Raw genomic sequence first — 23,049 nt, 5'->3', positions numbered from 1 at the left:
TTATCATTGCATTCCAGTTGAATGAGGCTAGTGACTGCATACTTAAGAATACAAACTTTAAATTTCTCTCCTGAAGTGTGGATGTATGAGGTTCTAAAGGCAAAGAACCCAACCTTGAGTTTTTCTTCCAATAATAAGATATTTTCATGTGTTCTCAAAAATAAAGTAATCACAAAAACTCAAATGAGAGAACAATAAAAAGCAGTAGCTGGAATCTAAAAGTAAAGTATGTATGAACACATGTGTTTCTCTTTAATCTACTGTATTATCTAAAGAATTCGTTCATCTTTAATGAGTTATTAAGGTAATTTAGTTTCCTTCTAACTCAAATAAGAAGACCTATTAGAGATCCTAGAGTAAGATACTAGGCAACTTCTCTTTGAAGTTAGTTCCTCAAGATCTAAATTTCCTAAGTTAAACTAACAAGTCGCTAATAAACACATTTTTCATGATTGGTTTTACAAATTAGTATACTTCTACTATAAACCAGGGTTTTCCAGCTGCAGTACTATTGAAATTTGGCTGTAGTAATTCTTGGTCACAGGTGGTTATCTTGTGCTAATCATAACATGATTAGCAGCACTTGTTCTCTACACTTGGTCTCTAGTTGTCAATAGTACCCCTCTTATTATGACAACTAAAAATGTCCCCAGGCACTACCCAGTGTCCCCTTGTGAACAAAATCACTTCCTGTTAAGAATCACCACAATATACTTAAAGTTGTTCTCAGTATGCTAAATACCACCTGTTCTCCTAGTAATCTGCACATACTTAACTCTACTTAACTCAAGACATAGGATAGAAATTCTAAGCAGATACCAAGTCAAAATATTTTATGGAGGAAAAAGGATTGAGGTAAATACCACCTGTTCTCCTAGTAATCTGCACATACTTAACTCTACCAAGACATAGGATAGAAATTCTAAGTAGATACCAAGTCAAAATATTTTATGGAGGAAAAAGGATTGAGGGAGAAATTACTAGGCAATCTCAAATGTCTCTACTTCCCCAAAATTATAGAAGGAAGGTGAGATAATCACCAATAGAACAGGTTAATGAAAAAGGCCAGTTCACAAAGGACTCTTGCCAAAGCAGGAAGGAAAGACTGTAGGATACTGGGAGATCTAAGATCAACTGCTTGAGTCAGAAAAATCTGTCTTACTACTAACATCTTTCAGAGGACTAGATTTTCAAGGGAGGAATTCAATGTCTTTTCAATATTTGAAAGTCATATTACTTCCTGCAAATTCAGGGAAAAAAGAACACAAAATTCCTTAAGATCTAAATTTCCTATGTTAAACTAACAAGTCCTTAATAAACATCTTTCATGATTGATTTTACAAGTTAGTAGACACAAAAACCTTACTTTCTCTGGAATAAATAAACTTCATATTTATAATTAAATATAATCTTTCCTTTAATAATATGAAGTACTTCTGAAAGAATTATAATCATTTATCATATGAAGATTAAATAATATCAGATTTGTATAAAGTCTGTATAAGGTTTACTACTTTCAAAATGTACACAAATGAAGAAAACTTACATTTTTTGGCATTCCTTTCTTTCTCCCAACATGGGATCCCCCATTTCTCCAAGAATGGTAGCTTCCACTTCATATTGAACAATGAGTGCTTTTTCTGATGGATGTACATCAATATTCCCTCCTTTAACTTTCCTATAACACAAAATTTAAAAGAGCCACATTAAAAACTCATAAAATGTCCATGGTTTTTAACTTAGCTTCTCTTCTAAACTCCATGGACTAGATTAGCATATGCCTTTGAATCAGATTTACTCTGAACCTGGGACAAGAAATAACTCCTTTTCTACAACTTTATACCATATATATAATTTCAAGTCCTGGAGAAAGTACCTTTATGAATAGTGCTACCTTAGAAAAAATATATTTACCCAAAGAATCATGCATTAAAGCAAGTGAATGAAACACAAACAATTAAGATAGCCTTAGAGAGAATGATCTCATCTGAAAGCTAGCTCTTTCCCACCAAAGATAGCTGCATCTAAATTTATATTTTTTGTTATTCAAAACATTACAATGCTCTTGACATATCATATTTCATACATTTGATTCAAGTGGGTTATGAACTCCCATTTTTACCACGTGTACAGTTTGCAGAATCACATTGGTTACACATCCACGTTTATACATACTGCCACACTAGTGTCTGTTGTATTTTGCTGCCTTTCCTATTTTAAAAAATTAACTACTGTACATTGAAGCTTACAGTCTAGTTAGATCAGCAATTAATGTGATAGTAAGATATACAGAAGGAAAAAGTTTGTAAGGAATGAAAGCAGTCAGAAACCAGCAAGAATCAAGGAATTAGGAAATCAGATATAGACATAAATTTAAAAGGATGGTACAAATTCTAAAAGATAATGAACAGAAGTTCAAGCTAGGGATTCATGATGCTGTATTTATATATGTACACAGGAAAGTGCCTGTTTAGATATGGCTATGCATTATGTCTGCATGCAACCTATGACAAGTGCACTTCTGTTGTGGATTGCTGATTTAGTAAGAAAACTGTTTTTATCATAATGATGTGCATCAAAATTTATGTTTGTAATATCACTATGTGGTAGTTTTATCTTAAATGCTTAACTTGCAAACTTAATTTAATTTAATATAGCATTTATAATAATGTTGAATGTTTACTGACACAATTTCAAAAGGCTTTACTTGGATGCCATCAATTAGGTGAAAAAATTTAAGCTATTTTTGGAATAAAATGATATTCTACTTGAAAAGCATCATGATTGATATCAAACTGATATCTTTAAATTGCAAATTTCTTCTAGTTTTCAATACTTTTGCTTCATTTTGTTTTTATATGCTAAACTATTTTACAAAAAGTTCATACTTTTTATGTCATTGAAAAGTCATGCATCACAAAGTAAATAAAAAATACACCTTCTATAACTGCAATGATAAATTGTCACCTTTGGGTAGTGTAATTTTGTTTGTTTGTTTTTTTACAATAGTGGGATTGAACCCAGGGCCTCACACATGCTAGGCAAGAGCATTACCACTGGGCTACATGCCCTTTCCTTAAGCATAGTATTCTTAATTACTGACTTGTGAAGTGCACCCTTGTTTCTAGATTTCATGTGATATTATGATGACCGCTAACATACACAATAAATGGTGATAACTAGTGTCACGTTCATTATCATTTTTCCTGAGAAACAATAATGTGGTTCTTAATTTTTTAATACATAGGTACTTTTAAAAAAAATGTTGCTGTCAAAAGAATTTATTGCAAAATAAAGTTGGACCAAATAATAAGAAAAACAAACAGTTATATATTTACAACTATGCAACAAATCACAAAGCCAATGTAGAACGTGTTCAAACTACTCTCTATGTGTTCTATGGCAGGATTGTTCAGCATCTACTTTCTATATATTTTTCACAAATAACCCAACATATAATCATCCAGTTCCTACCAAGGGGCTTCATAGCATCTTCCTGCACTTTGCCATACCCATAGCATGGCACAATAGGCTACTTAAAGAGAAACTCTATCATCTGCTCATATGTCCAACACAGTGTTAGACAAGACAATGGCAGAAGCTGAAAATACAAAGTGGAAATCTACCAAATTCATCCCAGCTTATTTTAGTGAAATGCCTGGTGATATCTCATTTTAAAAAATAACAGCCTGGTGTGATTGGAACGTGCCTGTAATCCTAAGGACTTGGGAAGCTAAAGCAAGAGAATTGCAAGTTCAAGACCAGCCTCAGCAAATTAGCGAGGCCCTAAGCAACTTTGCAAGACTCTGCCTCAAAATAAAAAAAATTAAAAGGGCTGGGGATATGAGTCAGTGGTTAATAACTCCTGGGTTCAATCCTCAGTACCAAAAAATAAATAAATAAAAATGAAAAAATAAATTGGGAGAAATGCTAAAATTGATAGCACAGGGGAGCAATAAATGTCTAGGGCAAAGCAGCAAAAAATGATGAGAGAGCCTAATCAAATCTGATTCTTTTATTGTCTCTCCAAAGCTACTCTCCAGGAATTATTTGTTCATTCCCATCCACAAATAAATACAATAAAATGTCTCAAGTTAGAAACCAAAAGGAAAAAAAGCCCCTCATTAACACTTTTTATTGCTACCTTCAAAACTCCTTTGGCAGAGTCATAGTAACAAAAACTGCATGGTATTGGCATAAAAACAGATACATAGACCAATGGTACAGAACAGAAGACACAGAGACAAACTGACACAGAAACAGTCATCACATTCTTTCAAAGGTGCCAAAAACATACATTACATTTGAGTAAAGACAGCTTTTTAACAAATGGTGCTGGGAAAACTGATATAATCCATATGTAGAAGAATGAGACTATATACCCTTCTCTCTGACTCTGCAGTAAAGTGAACTCAAAAATGGATCAGAGACCCAGAAAACTATGCAGAAACCAGAAACTATGCAATTTTTAGAAGAAAACATAAGGCCAACACTCCAACATGTAGGCACAGGCAACAACTTTCTCAACAGAACTCCTAAAGCTTAGGAAATAATGTCAAGAGTTAATAAATGGGATGCATCAGATTATAAAACTTCTGCACAGCAAAGGAAACAATTAAGAAGGTCAAGAGAGCAATATTATTCAGCAATAAAAGAGAATAAAATCATGGCATTTACAGATAAATGAATGGAGGTAGAGAAGATAATGCTAAATGAAATTAGCTAATCCCCCCAAAACAAATGCTGAATGTTTTCCCTGATATAAGGAGGCTGATTCATAGTGCGGTAGGGATGGGGAATGTGGGAGGAATAGACGAACTCTAGATAGGGCAGAGGGGTGGGGGGGAAGGGAGGGGGCATGGGGTTAGAAATGATGGTGGAATGTGATGGACATTATTATCCAAAGTGCATATATAAAGACATGAATTGGTGTGAATACACTTTGTGTACAACCAGAGATATGAAAAATTGTGCTCTATATGTGTAATAAGAATTGTAATGCATTCTGCTGTCATATATAAATTTAAAAATTAATATAAAAAAGAAGGTAAAGAGAACCTATAGAATGGGAGAAAATCTTTGTTAGCTACTCTTTTGACACAGGATTAATATCCAAAATATATAAAGAATTCAAAAAACTTAATACATGAACAAAAACCAAATAACACAGACACTTCTCATAGGAAATACAAATGACCAACAAATACATGAAAAAATGCTCAACATCATTAGCAACTATGGAGATGCAAATCAAAACTACACTGAGATTTTATCCCACTCCAATCAGAATGGCAGCCATCAAGAATACAAACAATGGGGGCTGGGGTTGTGGCTCAGCAGTAGAGCCTAGCATCTGCGAGGTGCTGGGTTCGATCCTACACTATATAAAAAAAAAAACAAATAAGAATAAAGGTATTGTGCCCAACTAAAAAAAAAAAATAAAAATAAAAAAAGAATACAAACAATTGACGAATGCCGGAGACGATGTGGAGAAGAAGGAACATATATTGTTGGTGGGATTGTAAATTATTTTTTCAAATAATCTTTTGGATTATTTAGGGTTTCTAAAATTCCATTTTAATTTTTCTACTGGATGTTTTAGCTATGCATTTTAAGTTGTTTTTATTTTATTTTATTTTGAATTTTTAATAATTATTTTTTAGTTTTCGGTGGACACAACATCTTTGTTTGCATGTGGTGCTGAGGATCAAATGCCAAGCGAGCGCGCTACCGCTTGAGCCACATCCCCAGCCCTTAAGTTGTTTTTAGTGGTTACTGTAGGCAAAACAATACTTTGGTTAACTCTTTTTCCACAGGATACTTAAGAATTAATATTGTACTCCTTCACAAAATTGTAGTTGTATTGCCTGCCCCCACCTTAATAGTATAGTTGTCACATGCATTACATCTACATAGATTATAAGCCTACACATAAGTTTTATAATTTCTGCTTATAATTCTGACATATTTTAGAGTTTAAGAGGGCAAATAAGCTTTTATATTTACACAAACATTTATAATTTCTGATGCTTTTCATATGGGTAACATCAAAATAATTTTATATTTCTATTACTAATATAAAACTTAGTAATGGAGGTTGAGAGGATTAGTAGCTTAAATCAATGCTCCTTTTAAGAAAATCTAAAACGCTGAAAACAATAATGTATGTGTGTGTGTGTGTGTGTGTACCTGTTTGAAGTCACACTAATAAGGCAGGAAAAAAATGACCATGCCAAGTTCCAAAATAAAATGAAAATGAAGAGAGGTAACTTTGAATGTGAGGCTGCTTTTCCCTAGAGGTGTTTATTAATTGAAAAGACATAACTGAGAGGCTTAGAATCTTTTATTAGGGACACAAAAATTGTAGTACAGGCTGCATCAAACAGCAGTGGCACTGTTAAAGCTCCAAACTCTGAGTGGAAAACAGGAGGACTGCTTCCCAGGAGTAATTGTGAAACAGATGCAGACTGGGCCCCAATAAGATTAAAAGCCTATCTTGATATATTTGAATTCCTGAGAACTAATTAATGTAACCCTGGATTTTCAGTACCACTTATTACATATTATTAAAAAAATATTCCTCTGAAGACAGAGAAATCATCCTAGTTCTCAAGTAATTTCTTTTCTTTCTTTCTTTTTAGTTTGCTTTTAAAGATGAGGTCTTGCTCTGATGAATAGGCTGGACTTGAATTCTGGGCCCAAGTGTCTTCCTATCTCAGTCATCAGAGGAGCTAGGACTACAGAAATGTACCACCATGTCCATTCAAATGATTTTTGATACATTTAAATGATTTTTTGATACATTTATATTAACATAAAATTAATGGCTGTCTTGAGGACTGCTGTCTAAGTTCCCATTGTAGGCACTTGATTCCAGAGGGAGTCAAGTAGACCTTGCTCCCTAGGCATTTTGTTTATCTGTGTTTTTTTTTTTTTTGTTGTTGTTGTTTTGTTTTTAATTTTTTAGTTGCAGATGGACAAAGTAACTTTATTTAATTTCTTTCTTTATATGTGGTGCTGAAGATCGAACCCAGTGCCTCACACATGCTAGGCAAGCGCTGTCCTGCTGAGCTGAAGCCCCAGTCCTGTTGATCTATTTTGAAACTGACTGGTTTCCTCTTAAAGTCTGATGCAAGGGGCTTCCCTTTTGTCTCACTTGGAACTCTATCAGGACAACATGGCTATGTGGTCAAAGAAATAGGTGGAAACCAAGCACACAAATTATTGCCCTCTGGGGCAAAGAATAGTTGAGTCAAAAAAAAAAAAAAAAAGTTGGGGAGTGGGATGCTGAATGTCTCAAAAGTCCAAGGGAGTTAAGACTTTTAGGAGAACAAAGGTTTTCTACCTAGAAAAAGGAATCTAGAAATCTATGAACACACTTAGGATAGGACACCCCAGTAGAAAAGACCTCAGAAGACCATAAACTTTTACTTCTAGTTAATCTTTATGCTCTGTGCAAACAGGAAGTGAAGGCTAAGGTACAGTGATATGTCACCTAGCTAAGTGTAAAAACCAATGTCCAAACAAAGCCAATCTGAAATGAACTTCTGTCTTCTCTCCCTCTTCCCTTCTTGGCATATCATAATATTCAACATACCTAGTTTTCAACAAAATATTATGAAGCATGCAAAGAAACAGGAATCCATGTCCCAGTTACAGAAGAAAAATGTTTAAGAGAAACTGTCTGTGGTTTGGTACACACAGTGGATTACTAGATAAAGACCTTTTTAAAAACATGTCTTAAATATGCTCAAAGAGCTAAAGGAAATCAAAAAACTAAATGAAGTCAGGAAAACAATGTTTAAAAAATCAACAAAATATATAAAGCATCTAGATTAAAAATAATACAGCTGAAAAATACAATAATGAAAATAAAAAATTACAACAGGTTATCAATAGCAGATTTGACTAGACAGGATAAGAATCATCAAACTTGAAAATAGGTCGAATTAAATTAACCAGTCTGAGATACAGAAAGAAAAACAGAATGAAAAAAAAAATTAAGGGTACAGAACCTAAGAAACAATAAGACACATTATAATCACATTATTGAAAGCCAAATATTTTCAAGATAGAGAATCTTGAAAATAGCAAGAAATACGTGACTTATTATGTAGAAGGGGTCCTTTTGCCAAACCTCAACAAAAATTATGGAGGACAGAAGGCAATGGATAACATAAAGTGCTGAATGAAAAAACTGTCAACCAGGAATTTTATATCCAGAGAAACCACCCAAGAGAATGATGGAGAAATTAACAAATTCCAGGACAAACAAAATCTTAAGAGTATACCAGCCCTATAGCAAATGCTAAAAAAGGGAGTCCTTAAGTCTGAAGTGAAAGGACCATGTGAAGAAATAAAAAAAAAAGTGGTAAAGGTAAATTTAAAAAAGCCAATATTATGATGTTTTGAATTTGAAATGCCTTTTCCTCCATATTATTTAAAAGAAGAATGTGTAAAATAATAATTACAAATATACCTATAACAATATAAAGGAGTGTTGAAAATGACAGGAGTATAGTTTTTATATATTACTGAAGCTCAAACAAAATTTGTTATAAGCTTAGGAAGTTAATTATAATCCTCAAATAAATGACTAAAAGATATATAAAAAATATGAGAATCAAAACTATAAAATACAGAGGACAATGGATAATCTCAGAACAAAAAAGATATGACATACAGAAACAAATAGCAAAATGACAGATGTAAATCCCTATCAGTAAGTTACTTTAAATATAAATGAACTAAACTCTCAGGCAATGACTAGCAGAATGGATAATTAAGAAATGACCCATGTATATGCTGTTTATAAGAGACTCACTTTAGATCCAAAGACATGAATATAGTTTCAAAGTAAAGGATGGAAAACCAGTATCCAAAGAAGGGTGGAACTACTACACAAATATCAGATAAAATACTTTAAAAATTGTTACAAAAAACAAACAAAGACTATATACTGACTGTTTTAGCCAGTTTTACATCCCTACGACCAAAATATCCAACAAGAACAACTTAGAGGAGGAGAAGTTTATTTTGGCTCACAGTATCAGAGGTCTGAGCCTACAGATGGCCAACTCCATTGTTCGGAGCACAAGGTAAGGCAGAATATGACAAGAGAAGGGCATGGGAGAGGAAAGCTGCTTCACTCAAGGCAGCAAGGAAAGAAAGGAAGGGGGAAGGGGTCCACAGAGAAGAAGCACCCTTCTAGGACAGTCCTCTCCTAAGTGATACACCTCCTTCTGCCACATGCCACATGCCTAAAGCTCCCAAACTAGGATGGACTGATTCTTATGATGTAATCATTTTACCTCTGAATGTTCCTGCATTAAACACAGGAGCTTTTGGAGGATACCTCATATCCAAAACATAATATTGACAACAGGGTAAATCAGTCTAAAAGATATAAAAATTATAAACATATGTACTGTTGAGAGCCACAGCCGAAGGGGCCCCAGCAAACTTCCAGCTGCCAGCAATCCAGCTGCCGGCTGATGATTGGCTCACAGCGGCCCCAGCAACATCTAGCTGATTGGCTCCTCGGCCCCAGCAACATCTAGCTGATTGGCTCCTCTGCGGTGATGCTCATTGGACTGTTTCCCTGCCCTTTCAGACCACGGAGCTGCTCATTGGGGGACTTTTTGGCTCTGCCCACGTGACCCAGCCAATCGGCCTCAAGAGCAGGAGGATTGTGGGAGGTGGGGAGAAGCTTGAGGGGGGAGAGACAGGCTTGTGGAAAGCCGGTGGTGGCAGTTGAGGCTCTGAGGGGTTTTTCCTGAGAGGCTGTTTGTTTGGCGTGTTTGGTTCTAAAAATAAAGTTAGTTTCTTTTGACAAGTGGCTCCTGATTGTGCCCAGCCAGACTGCGGCATTTGGTGGCTCGCACGGGGAGCGACTGAGGGTAAGTGAAACTGCTCGCCCCTGAGGGCAGGGCGAGAGGATGGGTAGCCATTTTAAGATTCTTCTTTTGTTATTTTGTTTCACTTTTGTTTTAAGTTGCCTGTCCCTGGAGATGAGTGAGACGGAAGAAAAACCGCTCACATCTGAGGAAAAACTATTTACGTCTGAGGAACAGATAGGGAGAAAGGACGGATGCACATGTCAGGAGGATAGAAAGGCTATAATGACTTTTTGTTGTTCCCTTTTTATCTCATTCTGTCTCGGTTTTGTTTGGCGTCATCTTGTTGGGTTGTATTATAGTAGAAATACGGGATCAGAAATTAGTAAAAAACAAACTGAAAGAGTGTTAAGTAAATTGTTAGAGGAAGGAGGCATCTCAGTAAAATCAAGAACAGTCAGGGCATACGTTGATACAATACAAAAATGTAGCCCATGGCTTTTTAAGGAGGAGTTGTTAAATATATCACAATGGAACCATCATGGTGAAGATTTAAAAAGAATAGAAAAGAAAAGCCCAGGGACTCTGCCAGTTGGCACATTGCCATTGTGGACGTTCGTATCTTGTTTGCTTAGTCCAAAGCCTTCAGTTCAGACAATGGTAGAGGAAGGAGAAGACATAATGATTCAAGTAAAAGAGAAGGTCTCTCAAGTTAGTCAGACAGAGGAAAAGATTCAAGTAAAAGAGAAGGCCTCTCAAGTTAGTCAGACAGAGAAAGAAAGTGTAAAACAGAAAAAGCCATCAGGGGGAAAGTTACAACAGGAGATTGCTACTAACACCTTTCTATCACCAGAGGGTGTAAGTGTCCAACCAACAGCACCACCTCTACAGGAGACTGCTACTAACACCTTTCTATCACCAGAGGACGTAAGTGTCCAACTAACAAGGCCACCTCCATATGCTGGGAGGTCCCCAACCCCCGCAGTTGATAGTTGGGATCCTGAGACAAGATCTCAAATATTAACATGCCCTGTATTTGAGGCAGGAGGGCAGCGATTTTACCAAGTTTTAAATTTCAAAACAGTGAAGCAGCTAAAAGAGGCTGTAACAACCTATGGTCCTCAAGCACCCTTCACTGTAAGCTTGGTCGAATCCATTAACAACTTGAACATGACGCCAGCAGATTGGGCTAATATGTGTAAAGCTGTGCTAAATGGAGGACAATACCTGTTATGGAAGGTTGCCAATGAGGAATTTTGCAAGGAGACGGCTAGGCGAAATGCAGCAGCTGGTTATCCTCAGAGAAATCTAGATATGTTGTTAGGAAAGGGACCTTATGAGGATCAGCAGCAACAAATGGCATATGATCCTGGCGTATACGCACAAATTGCTGCAGATGCAATTAAGGCATGGAAGACTTTACAAGGACATGGAGGTTTACAAGGTCAATTATCTAAGGTAATACAAGGAGCTAATGAACCTTATGCTGAATTTGTAGATAGGCTTATTCAAACAGCTACCAGAGTTTTTGGGAATACAGAACAAGCAATGCCATTACTAAAACACCTGGCTTATGAGCAAGCGAATCGTTGGTGCAGAGATATCATTAGACCATGGAAACATGAAGATTTAAACACATATATTAAATTATGTAGAGACATTAATGAACAAGAGCAAGTCGTGGCAGCTGCAGTAAAACAGGCTTTAGATGCCAGAGACATTAATGAACAAGGGCAAATTGTGGCAGCTGCAGTAAAACAGGCTTTAGATGCCAGGCCAAGAACATGCTACAATTGTGAACAAACAGGACATTTTAAAAGGAATTGCCCCATTGGAGGAGGGTTTAACAAAACTAGGTATCCAAGGAGTAGAATACCAGGTATTTGCCCACGATGCCGTAGAGGGAGACATTGGGCTAATGAATGCCGTTCTCAAACCACCATAGAGGGTACTCCATTATCAAAAAATGAACAAGGACCAGGTGTTTATCCACGATATCGTGGAGAAAGGCATCAGGCTCCATTGCCAAAAAATGGACAAGGGGGCCCAATGCTCCGGGGCCCAAAACCACAAATATACGGAGCACTGGAGGAACCCAGCAACCCCATCAGGGTAGTGCCCAGGACACATTGTCCATCAGATCCCTCATCAGACAAACCAGAGGGAGCGCAGGGTTGGACATCTGCGCCTCCGCCAGAGCAGTACTAACTCCAGAGATGGGAGTTCAAATCATTCCCACAGGGGTGAAAGGACCTCTTCCCAAAGGAACAGTAGGCTTATTATTGGGACGCAGCTCTTCTACTCTAAAAGGACTTATGATAAGTCCTGGGGTAATTGATCCCGATTATGAAGGTGAAATAAAAATTATAGCCAGTTCTCCAAAGGGTATATCAGTAATTTCACCAGGAGATAGAATAGCACAGTTACTAATAATACCCAGCCTACATGATAAATTTTCCAGTCGTACTGTAGAAAGAGGTTCCAAGGGATTAGGTTCCACAGGTGTAGATTGGGCTATGCTTTCTTTAAATTTAGATTCTCGCCCCATGCTAAAACTAAATATTCAAGGACATGAATTTAATGGCCTACTGGATACAGGTGCAGACCTTAGCATCATCTCTCGTCAAGAATGGCCAAAACATTGGCCATTACAACAAGCCACTCAAACGCTTCGAGGCCTAGGAGTGGCGACTAATCCCCATAGAAGTGCAATGGTATTAGATTGGAAGGATCCTGAAGGATGTGAAGGAACTATACAGCCATATGTATTGGATCATCTTCCCGTAAATTTATGGGGACGAGATGTCCTAGATCAATTAGGTTTGACATTAACAAATAACATCAACCAAAATGCACCCACTATTATGACTAGACAAGGTTTTAGGAAAGGAAAAAGATTAGAAAAACAAGAACAAGGTATAGCAGCACCAATACAAATAGATCAAGGAACAGACAGACATGGGTTGGATTTTCAGAAAGGGCCACTGAGACAATAAAAATTACTTGGAAATCAGAAAGACCAGTGTGGGTTCCTCAGTGGCCCCTGACTAAAGAAAAGATACAAGCAGCCCATGACCTGGTCAAACAACAATTAGCAGAAGGACATATACAACCTTCTGTATCTCCCCATAATACTCCCATTTTTGTCATCAAAAAGAAATCTGGTAAATGGAGATTATTGCAAGATTTAAGAGCCATTAATAATGAGATGGTTATTATGGGACCTGCTCAATCAGGGATTCCTCAGTTGTCTGCTTTGCCAAAAACCTGGTATGTTTTAGTTATAGATATTAAAGATTGTTTTTTTTCAATTCCAATTCATCCTGAGGATAGTCCACGTTTTGCATTTACTATCCCTGCACTGAATCATGAAGGTCCTGATCAGAGATATGAATGGAAAGTACTCCCTCAAGGGATGGCTAACAGCCCAACTATGTGTCAAATTTATGTTAACAAAGCAATCCAGCCACTTAGAAATCAAAATTCTGAACTACAAATATTTCACTATATGGATGATGTATTATTAGCACACAAAGATAAAAACACATTGCTAGAATGTTATGCCACACTTACAAACTTATTAAAAAATTATAATCTAGAGATAGCAATAGATAAAGTACAATTAAATTTTCCAATTAATTATTTAGGAGTTCTATTATCCTCAACCATGGTCCGTCCACCAAAAATTCAAATACGAGTAGATCAACTCAAATCACTTAATGACTTTCAAAAGTTATTAGGAGACATAAATTGGATAAGGCCTTATTTAGGTATACCAACAGGAGAGTTGGGACCTTTATTTGATATCCTAAAAGGTCCATCAGATCCAAATTCACCCCGAATGTTAACGCCTGAAGCAAGAAAGGCATTAAAAATCATTGAAACATATATGGAAAATATGCATTTGGATAGAATTGATATAAGTTTGCCTTTATTATTTATTGTAATACCAACAAAAAATATTCCTACAGGAGTATTTTGGCAAGAAGGTCCATTATTATGGATACATTTATCTTATTCTCCTAACACTATTCTTACTAGGTATCCTGAGGCTGTAGGACAATTAATACTCAAAGGAATAAAAGCAGCAAAGGGAGTGTTTGGAATTTCTCCCAATAAAATTATTACTCCATATACTATGAATCAAATTGATGAGTTAGCTAATGAGTTAAATACTTGGGCAATAATCATGTGCAAATCTAATGTTTCATTTGATAACCACTTACCATCTAATCCTTTATTGTCTTTTTGGTCATTGCATCCTGTAATTTTTCCAAAAATGACAAGAAAAACACCTATCATGAATGCTCCAAATATATTCACTGATGGGTCAAATAATGGTACAGCAGCAGTAGTTACCCCTGATCAAACTTTTACATTTTTAGTACCCAAACAATCAGCTCAAAAGGTAGAGCTTAATGCAGTTTTACAAGCTTTTGTGATGTTTAAAGATTCTGTATTTAATTTATTTTCTGATAGTCAGTATGTAGTTAATGCTATAGTATCTCTTGAAGATGCTGGTAGGATTTCCCCTTCTTCTACTGTTTTCTCTTTGCTTTCCACTATACAAAGTCTAATCTGGGACAGAAAAGATCCATTCTTTATAGGACATATCAGGGCACATACAGGATTGCCTGGAGCCCTTAGTTTGGGCAATGATTTAGCAGATAAAACTACACATGACATACATATTTTCTCTACACTAGAAGAAGCTATAAATTTTCATAAAAAGTTCCATGTCAATGCTAATACTTTACAAAAGCGTTTTAAAATAACTAAGGAACAAGCTAGACAAATAATAAAACAATGTCAAAATTGTGTGACCTTTTTACCACAAGTTAATCTTGGAGTCAATCCTAGAGGATTGATACCTAACCATATTTGGCAGATGGACGTCACACACTTGCCAGAATTTGGAAAATTAAAATATTTGCATGTTACAGTTGATACTTCTTCTGGATTTTTGATGGGCTCCCTTCATGCCGGAGAAAAAACTAAAGATGTTATAGCTCATTGCTTACAAAATTTTGCCACTGTGGGTGTTCCAAAACAGTTAAAAACAGATAATGCCCCTGGTTATACTTCTACCTCTTTTAAACAATTTTGCTCAACATTTGGCATTACTCATATAACAGGAATCCCATACAATCCACAGGGACAAGGCATAGTTGAAAGAGCTCATCAAACTATTAAAATGTACTTATTAAAGCAAAAAGAAGGAATTGGGAAGGGGTATATATTCCCCAAAGATAAACTTAAAATAACCCTTTTTACTCTAAACTTTTTAAATTTGGATTCATCAGGACTTAGTGCTGCGGAAAGGCATATGTGTCCAAAAAATGTACATAAGCCCAAGGTACTTTGGAAGGATATTCTAACAGGACAATGGAAAGGTCCTGACCCAGTAATTGTCTGGAGTCGGGGGTCTGTTTGTGTGTTTCCACAGGGAGAACAGCAGCCGATTTGGATTCCAGAGAGATTAACCAAGGTCCTGACCCAGTGATTGTCTGGAGTCGGGGGTCTGTTTATGTGTTTCCACAGGGAGAACAGCAGCCGATTTGGATTCCAGAAAGATTAACTAAAGCGATTTCTACAGACCAAAAAGAAGATGATTTGGCTCAAATCCATAACAACTGATATCCAAAACTCCAGTTTGGCTATTCTTACATCTGCAACAGAACCAGGATGCTTTTTTCAATATCTATTTTATTATTGCCCTTTGCCATATCATGAAGTTCTATTTTGTTTTTTGAGCTCATACAGACCTAGGTTAATGTTTTGCTGATCAGTTCTATTTTTTGACTATAGAGTTTTTAAACATTGCAATGGAGATTTCACCTGTAAAAAGTTATAAGGCCTTTACTATAATGTTATGTGTTGTATGTATTATGTTATGTGTGCACACTTGTGTTTTGTGTTATATGTTTGAATGTCCATATATCATATATGATGAGCGCTCATGATAATATGGATCCAAATATTTTTTTTTTCACGTGATTTATATGGTTTAATTTAAATTGGGTAAACAACTATTGAGGATTGTTTTAATATGTAAACAAAAAAGAAGGTTAACAGATCTGTTTGTTTACTTTCACCTTTCCTTTTCATTATATTTAATAATTCTCTTAAAGATAATGTAAATTGTTAAGAAAATTGTTTTCTTTTAGTGCCTTCTGTAATGTTACATAATTTTTTCTTTAGCCATTATTGCCAGAATTCCTATCTTCATCCCAGTGCTGGTGAAGTCAAAGATAAAACCAATCTACACCTTCTACAATAGCCATCACTGAACTGCTTGCAGAACTTGCCTGGACACATTGTGAGCTCACCTGTATGCATTTTGAACTATCTGTTGGTGCAGCGACTTGTGGTAGTGTTGGGGTATGTTTGCTGATGATGTCACCGGTAGTACAATTTTTCAAAGGAGCCCTCAATTGGCTTAATGTCATGGCATTTTGCATCCTCCTCTACTAGTGATGGTCTAAAATTTGGGGGCCAACAGAGGTGAGGCAAAGAACCTCACCCCCCCACTGGTGCAAAGGCCTATCCACAACTATAGCTGTATGCTGGACCGGTAGTCAGTGACGGGTATGATCCAATTGCAGTGGTACCAACCTAAGACAGGAGGCTGACGCCTAGAGGTCAGTTCATCCGATGACGGGTAAGGACCATATGTTGAATTGGACTGCCTAACAGGCACGGTCCCTAAGCCACATGCTTGTTGTTTAAACAGAGAGGGGGAGATGTTGAGAGCCACAGCCGAAGGGGCCCCAGCAAACTTCCAGCTGCCAGCAATCCAGCTGCCGGCTGATGATTGGCTCACAGCGGCCCCAGCAACATCTAGCTGATTGGCTCCTCGGCCCCAGCAACATCTAGCTGATTGGCTCCTCTGCGGTGATGCTCATTGGACTGTTTCCCTGCCCTTTCAGACCACGGAGCTGCTCATTGGGGGACTTTTTGGCTCTGCCCACGTGACCCAGCCAATCGGCCTCAAGAGCAGGAGGATTGTGGGAGGTGGGGAGAAGCTTGAGGGGGGAGAGACAGGCTTGTGGAAAGCCGGTGGTGGCAGTTGAGGCTCTGAGGGGTTTTTCCTGAGAGGCTGTTTGTTTGGCGTGTTTGGTTCTAAAAATAAAGTTAGTTTCTTTTGACAAGTGGCTCCTGATTGTGCCCAGCCAGACTGCGGCAATGTACCTAACCACTAAATGAAGCAAAAGTTAACAGAATGAAAAGGAAATATAAACATTTCTATATTAGTTAAAGACTTCAATATAATAATTTGAATAATGACTAGAACTACACAGATGGCCAATAACAAAGGATTTGAATAGTATAAGCCAATTAGATCTAGGACACATATAAAGGAATTTCCACCCCAAACAGTATATGTGTGTGTGTGTGTATATGTGTGTGTGTGTATATATATATATATATATATATATATATATATATATATATATATATATATATATTATTCTTAAGTGTTCAAGGAATATTCTTCTGTATAGATCATATGTTACTAAACAACTCACAAATTTTAAAAGACTGGGATTATACAGACTATGTTCCCTATTCACAAGTGAATGAAACTAGAAATCAATAATGACAGGAAAAATAGAAAATTCACAAGAATGTGGAAATTAAATAACCCACACCTAAACTACCAATGGGAAAAAAGAAATCATAATAATAATAATCAGAAAACACTTTGAGATGAATACAAATGGAAATAATACTCCAAAAGTAGTGCTCAGAGGGAAATGTAAAGCTAGATTTCAAATCAATAACTGAATTTTATACCTTAGAAACTAGAAAAAGAAGAGCAAAATTTAAATCCCAAGATAACAGAAAGAAACAATAAAGATAAGAAATAAAATAAAGGGCTGGGATTGTGGCATAGCGGTAGAGAGCTTGCCTAGCATGCACGGGGCCCTGGGTTCGATCCTCAGCACCACATAAAAATAAATGAATATAATAAAAGATAAAAAAGAAAAAGAAATAGAAAAAGAATAGAGAAAAATCAAGGAAATAAAGTTGTATGAAAACATCAACAAAACTGACACATTTATTTAGATGGATTAAGAAAAAGGACTCCAATTACCAGGATCAGAAATGAAAGTAGAACTTCACTACTGACCTTATAAAAATAAAGAAATATTATAAGGGAGTAATATGAACTATATGCCAATTAACTAGATAATCTAAGTGAAAAGTATAAGTTCTTACAAATACACCTACCACCCAAAACTGACACAAAAGAGAAAAAAAATGACTAGAACTACAATAGATTGAATCAATAGTCAAAAAAAAAAAAAAAAAACTCTTAACAAAGAAAAGCCCAGGACCAGAGGGATTCACTGGTGATTTCTACCAAACATTTAAAGAATTAATACCAGCCCTTCTCAAACTTCTCCCCCCAAAAAAATGGAAGAGGAGAAGAAACATTTCTAAATTTATTTCATGAGGCTACCATTATCCTGATATGAAAAAAACATAGAAAAATATCCTTTGTGGCTATAGAGGCAAATGTTCTCAAAATAAAAGCAAATAGAATCCAGCAGCATATTAAAAGGACTGCATACCATGGCCAAGTGAGTTTTACAAGGATAATTCACATTAATGAGTTATTCAAGGAAAACAAGGATAATTCATATTCATGTAACACATACTAATAGAATGAATAAAAATATACAATTGCTCTAATTGATGAAGGGAAAAAATGACAAAACCCACCACCCTTCCATGACAAAAACACTCAATAAATTTGGAATAGAAGAAAGATTACCTTAACATGATAAAAGGCATGTATGGAAAATCTACAGTTAATATTCAATGGTGTAAGAATGAAAGCCTTCCCTTAAGATTAGGAACAAGACCAGTGTCTATTTTTGACACTTCTATTCAACATAGTACTGGAAATTTGAGCCTGAGCAATGAGGCATGGAGGAAAAAAAACTAAAATTTTTCCTAAAAATTTAAACCCCAAATTTAAAACTTTTGCGTAAGAAAGGACACTATCAAGGTAGCAAAGAGACAACTCAGGAAATGGGACAGATTGGAAATAAAGAAGTAAAATTATCTGTATCTTCAGATAACAATTTTACATTTAGAATATTCTTTAAAATGCACAAAAAATCCCGTTAGAGCAAACGAACAAATTCAGCAAAGTTGCAAAACACATCAGGATTTGTTAAAAAGTTAATTGCATTTCTATATGTTAGCAATGAAAAAGAAATTAAGAAAACAATTCCATTTATAATAGTGTTAAAAATAAAATATTTAGATATAAATATAACCAAGGAGGTGCAATACTGCTGCAGTCTGGCTGGGCACAATTCAGGAGCCACTTATCAAGCAGAAACAAACTTTAGTTTTAGAACACACACGCCGCACCACACGAGCTCTTCAGGAATTCCCTCAGAGCCCAGCTGCCACCACCGGCTTCCCACAAGCCTCTCAACCCCCCCACTCCTCCTGCTCTTGAGGCTGATTGGCTGGGTCATGTGGGCGGAGCCAAAAGAGTCCCCCAATGAGCAGCTCCGTGGTCTGAAAGGGCGGGGAAACAGCCCAATGAGCATCACCACAGAGGAGCCAATCAGCTTGCAGCTGCAAGTTTGCTGGGGCTGCTGTGAGCCAATCATCAGCTGGCAGCTGGAAGTTTGCTGGGGCCCCTTGGCTGTGGCTCTCAACATCTCCCCCTCTCCTCAGTGGCCCCTGACTAAAGAAAAGATACAAGCAGCCTGGTCAAACAACAATTAGTGGAAGGACATATACAACCTTCTGTATCTCCCCATAATACTCCCATTTTTGTCATCAAAAAGAAATCTGGTAAATGGAGATTATTGCAAGATTTAAGAGCCATTAATAATGAGATGGTTATTATGGGACCTGCTCAATCGGGGATTCCTCAGTTGTCTGCTTTGCCAAAAACCTGGTATGTTTTAGTTATAGATATTAAAGATTGTTTTTTTTCAATTCCAATTCATCCTGAGGATAGTCCACGTTTTGCATTTACTATCCCTGAACTGAATCATGAAGGTCCTGATCAGAGATATGAATGGAAAGTACTCCCTCAAGCGATGGCTAACAGCCCAACTATGTGTCAAATTTATGTTAACAAAGTAATCCAGCCACTTAGAAATCAAAATCCTGAACTACAAATATTTCACTATATGGATGATGTATTATTAGCACACAAAGATAAAAACACATTGCTAGAATGTTAGGCCACACTTACAAACTTATTAAAAAATTATAATCTAGAGATAGCAATAGATAAAGTACAATTAAATTTGCCAATTAATTATTTAGGAGTTCTATTATCCTCAACCATGGTCCATCCACCAAAAATCAAAATACGAGTAGATCAACTCAAATCACCCTTCAGATCCAAATTCACCCCAAATGTTAACGCCTGAAGCAAGAAAGGCATTCAAAATCATTGAGACATATATGGAAAATTGCTGAGAGCCACGGCAGAGGCGGACAGGCAGAGGCGCCTGTCAATCAATACTGTTGGCAAAATGCCAGGGGCCATACAGACTCAGCCGTGTATGCATTTGGATAGAATTGATATAAGTTTGCCTTTATTATTTATTGTACTACCAACAAAAAAATATTCCTAAAGGAGTATTTTGGCAAGAAGGTCCATTATTATGGATACATTTATCTTATTCTCCTAACACTATTCTTACTAGGTATCCTGAGGCTGTAGGACAATTAATACTCAAAGGAATAAAAGCAACAAAGGGAGTGTTTCGAATTTCTCCCAATAAAATTATTACTCCATATACTATGGATCAAATTGATGAGATAGCTAATGAGTTAAATACTTGGGCAATAATCATGTGCAAATCTAATGTTTCATTTGATAACCACTTACCATCTAATCCTTTATTGTCTTTTTGGTCATTGCAACCTGTAATTTTTCCAAAAATGACAAGAAAACACCTATCATGAATGCTCCAAATATATTCACTGATGGGTCAAATAATGGTACAGCAGGAATAGTTACACCTGATCAAACTTTTACATTTTTAATACCCAAACAATCAGCTCAAAAGGTAGAGCTTAATGCAGTATTACAAGCTTTTGTGATGTTTAAAGATTCTGTATTTAATTTATTTTCTGATAGTCAGTATATAGTTAATGCTATAGTATCCCTTGAAGATGCTGGTAGGATTTCCCCTTCCTCTACTGTTTTGTCTTTGTTTTCCACTATACAAAGTCTAATCTGGGACAGAAAAGATCCATTCTTTATAGGACATATCGGGTCACATACAGGATTGCCTGGAGCCCTTAGTTTGGGCAATGATTCAGCAGATAAAACTACACATGACGTACATATTTTCTCTACACTAGAAGAAGCTACAAATTTTCATAAAAGATTCCATGTCAATGCTAATACTTTACAAAAGTGTTTTAAAATAACTCAGGAACAAGCTAGACAAATAATAAAACAATGTCAAAATTGTGTGACTTTTTTACCACAAGTTAATCTTGGAGTCAATCCTAGAGGACTGATACCTAACCATATTTGGCAGATGGACGTCACACACTTGCCAGAATTTGGAAAATTAAAATATTTGCATGTTACAGTTGATACTTCTTCCGGATTTTTGATGGGCTCCCTTCATGCCGGAGAAAAAAACTAAAGATATTATAGCTCATTGCTTACTAAATTTTGCCACTGTGGGCGTTCCAAAACAGTTAAAAACAGATAATGCCCCTGGTTATACTTCTACCTCTTTTAAACAATTTTGCTCATCATTTGGCATTACTCATATAACAGGAATCCCATACAATCCACAGGGACAAGGCATAGTTGAAAGAGGTCATCAAACTATTAAAATGTACTTATTAAAGCAAAAGAGGGAATTGGGAATGGGTATATATTCCCCAAAGATAAACTTAAAATAACCCTTTTTACTCTAAACTTTTAAAATTTGGATTCATCAGAGCTTGGTGCTGATAATGCCAAGGTGGAGGGTTCGTTCCCCGTACGGGCCACCAAATGCTGCAGTCTGGCTGGGCACGATTCAGGAGACACTTATCAAGCAGAAACAAACTTTATTTTTAGAACACACACACTGCACCACACGAACTCTTCAGGAATTCCCTCAGAGCCCAACTGCCACCACTGGCTTCCCACAAGCCTCTCAATCCCCCCCCCCCACTCCTCCTGCTCTTGAGGCTGATTGGCTGGGTTGTGTGGGCGGAGCCAAAAGAGTCCCCCAATGAGCAGCTCAGTGGTCTGAAAGGGCAGGGAAACAGCCCAATGAGCATCACCGCAGAGGAGCCAATCAGCTTGAAGCTGGAAGTTTGCTGGGGCCACTGTGAGCCAATCATCAGCTGGCAGCTGGAAGTTTGCTGGGGCCCCTTTGGCTGTGGCTCTCAACACAACACATACTGAGAACTATAAAACATTGTTTAAGAAATTAACAACAACTAAATAAATGAAAAGACATCTTGTGTTCATGGACTGGATGACTTAATTTTAAGATGGCAGTATTTTCCCAAGTAATTTACTGATTTAATATGGTCCCTATCAAAGACTCAATAGCCTGTTTTGCAGAAATGGAAAGGCCAAGCCTAAAACTCACATGGAAACACAAAGGACCCTGAATAACTAAAACAACTTGGTAAGGAACAACAAAGTTGGAAGACCCAATCTCAAAGTTGGAAGATATCCCAATTTCAAAACTTATAACAAAGCTTCAGTAATCAAAATAGTGAGGTACTAGCACAAGGACAAATGTTCAAAACACTGGAATAGAATTGAGATTCCATAGACAAACCCCTACACCTCCACAGTCAATTAATTTTCAGCAAAGATGCTCACACCATTAATGGAAAGAACAATCTTATTAACAGTTGATGCTAGGAAAACTGCATATCCACATGTAAAAGAATTAAGTTGGACCCTTACCACACTTCATATATGGTAATTAATTCAAAATGGATAAGATATAAATTTAAGAACTATAACTATAAAATGCTTAGAATAAACCATAAGGGAAGCTTTCCTGATCTTGGATTTAGCAATGGTTTCTGAAAAGATATCAAAAGTAAGAGCAACTAAGAAAAAATAAATTGGACTTCACTAAAACTTAAAACTTTTGCACAATAAAAGATGCTATCAAGATAATAAAAAGACTACCCTACCCAGGAAATAGAACAAAATGTCTGCAGATTATGTATAAGGATCTACTAACCA

General features: G+C 36.5%; 1 protein-coding gene across 4 annotated transcripts in view; it reads right to left on the bottom strand.

The window, feature by feature from the left end:
* Positions 1–23,049, bottom strand: part of Kifap3 (kinesin associated protein 3) — a 143,246-nt gene that overhangs the window by 115,602 nt on the left and 4,595 nt on the right. For all 4 annotated transcript variants that reach the window (XM_027935034.3, XM_071600329.1, XM_071600328.1 and 1 more), the window contains exon 2: positions 1,547–1,678. In XM_027935034.3, coding sequence (XP_027790835.1) covers positions 1,547–1,678 — 132 coding nt within the window. The remainder of the gene's footprint in view (positions 1–1,546; positions 1,679–23,049) is intronic.

The sequence above is a fragment of the Marmota flaviventris genome, chromosome 12 (assembly GCF_047511675.1).
Source record: "Marmota flaviventris isolate mMarFla1 chromosome 12, mMarFla1.hap1, whole genome shotgun sequence".
Taxonomy (NCBI): Eukaryota; Metazoa; Chordata; class Mammalia; order Rodentia; family Sciuridae; genus Marmota; species Marmota flaviventris.
This window is presented reverse-complemented; position numbering and strand designations above follow the sequence as displayed.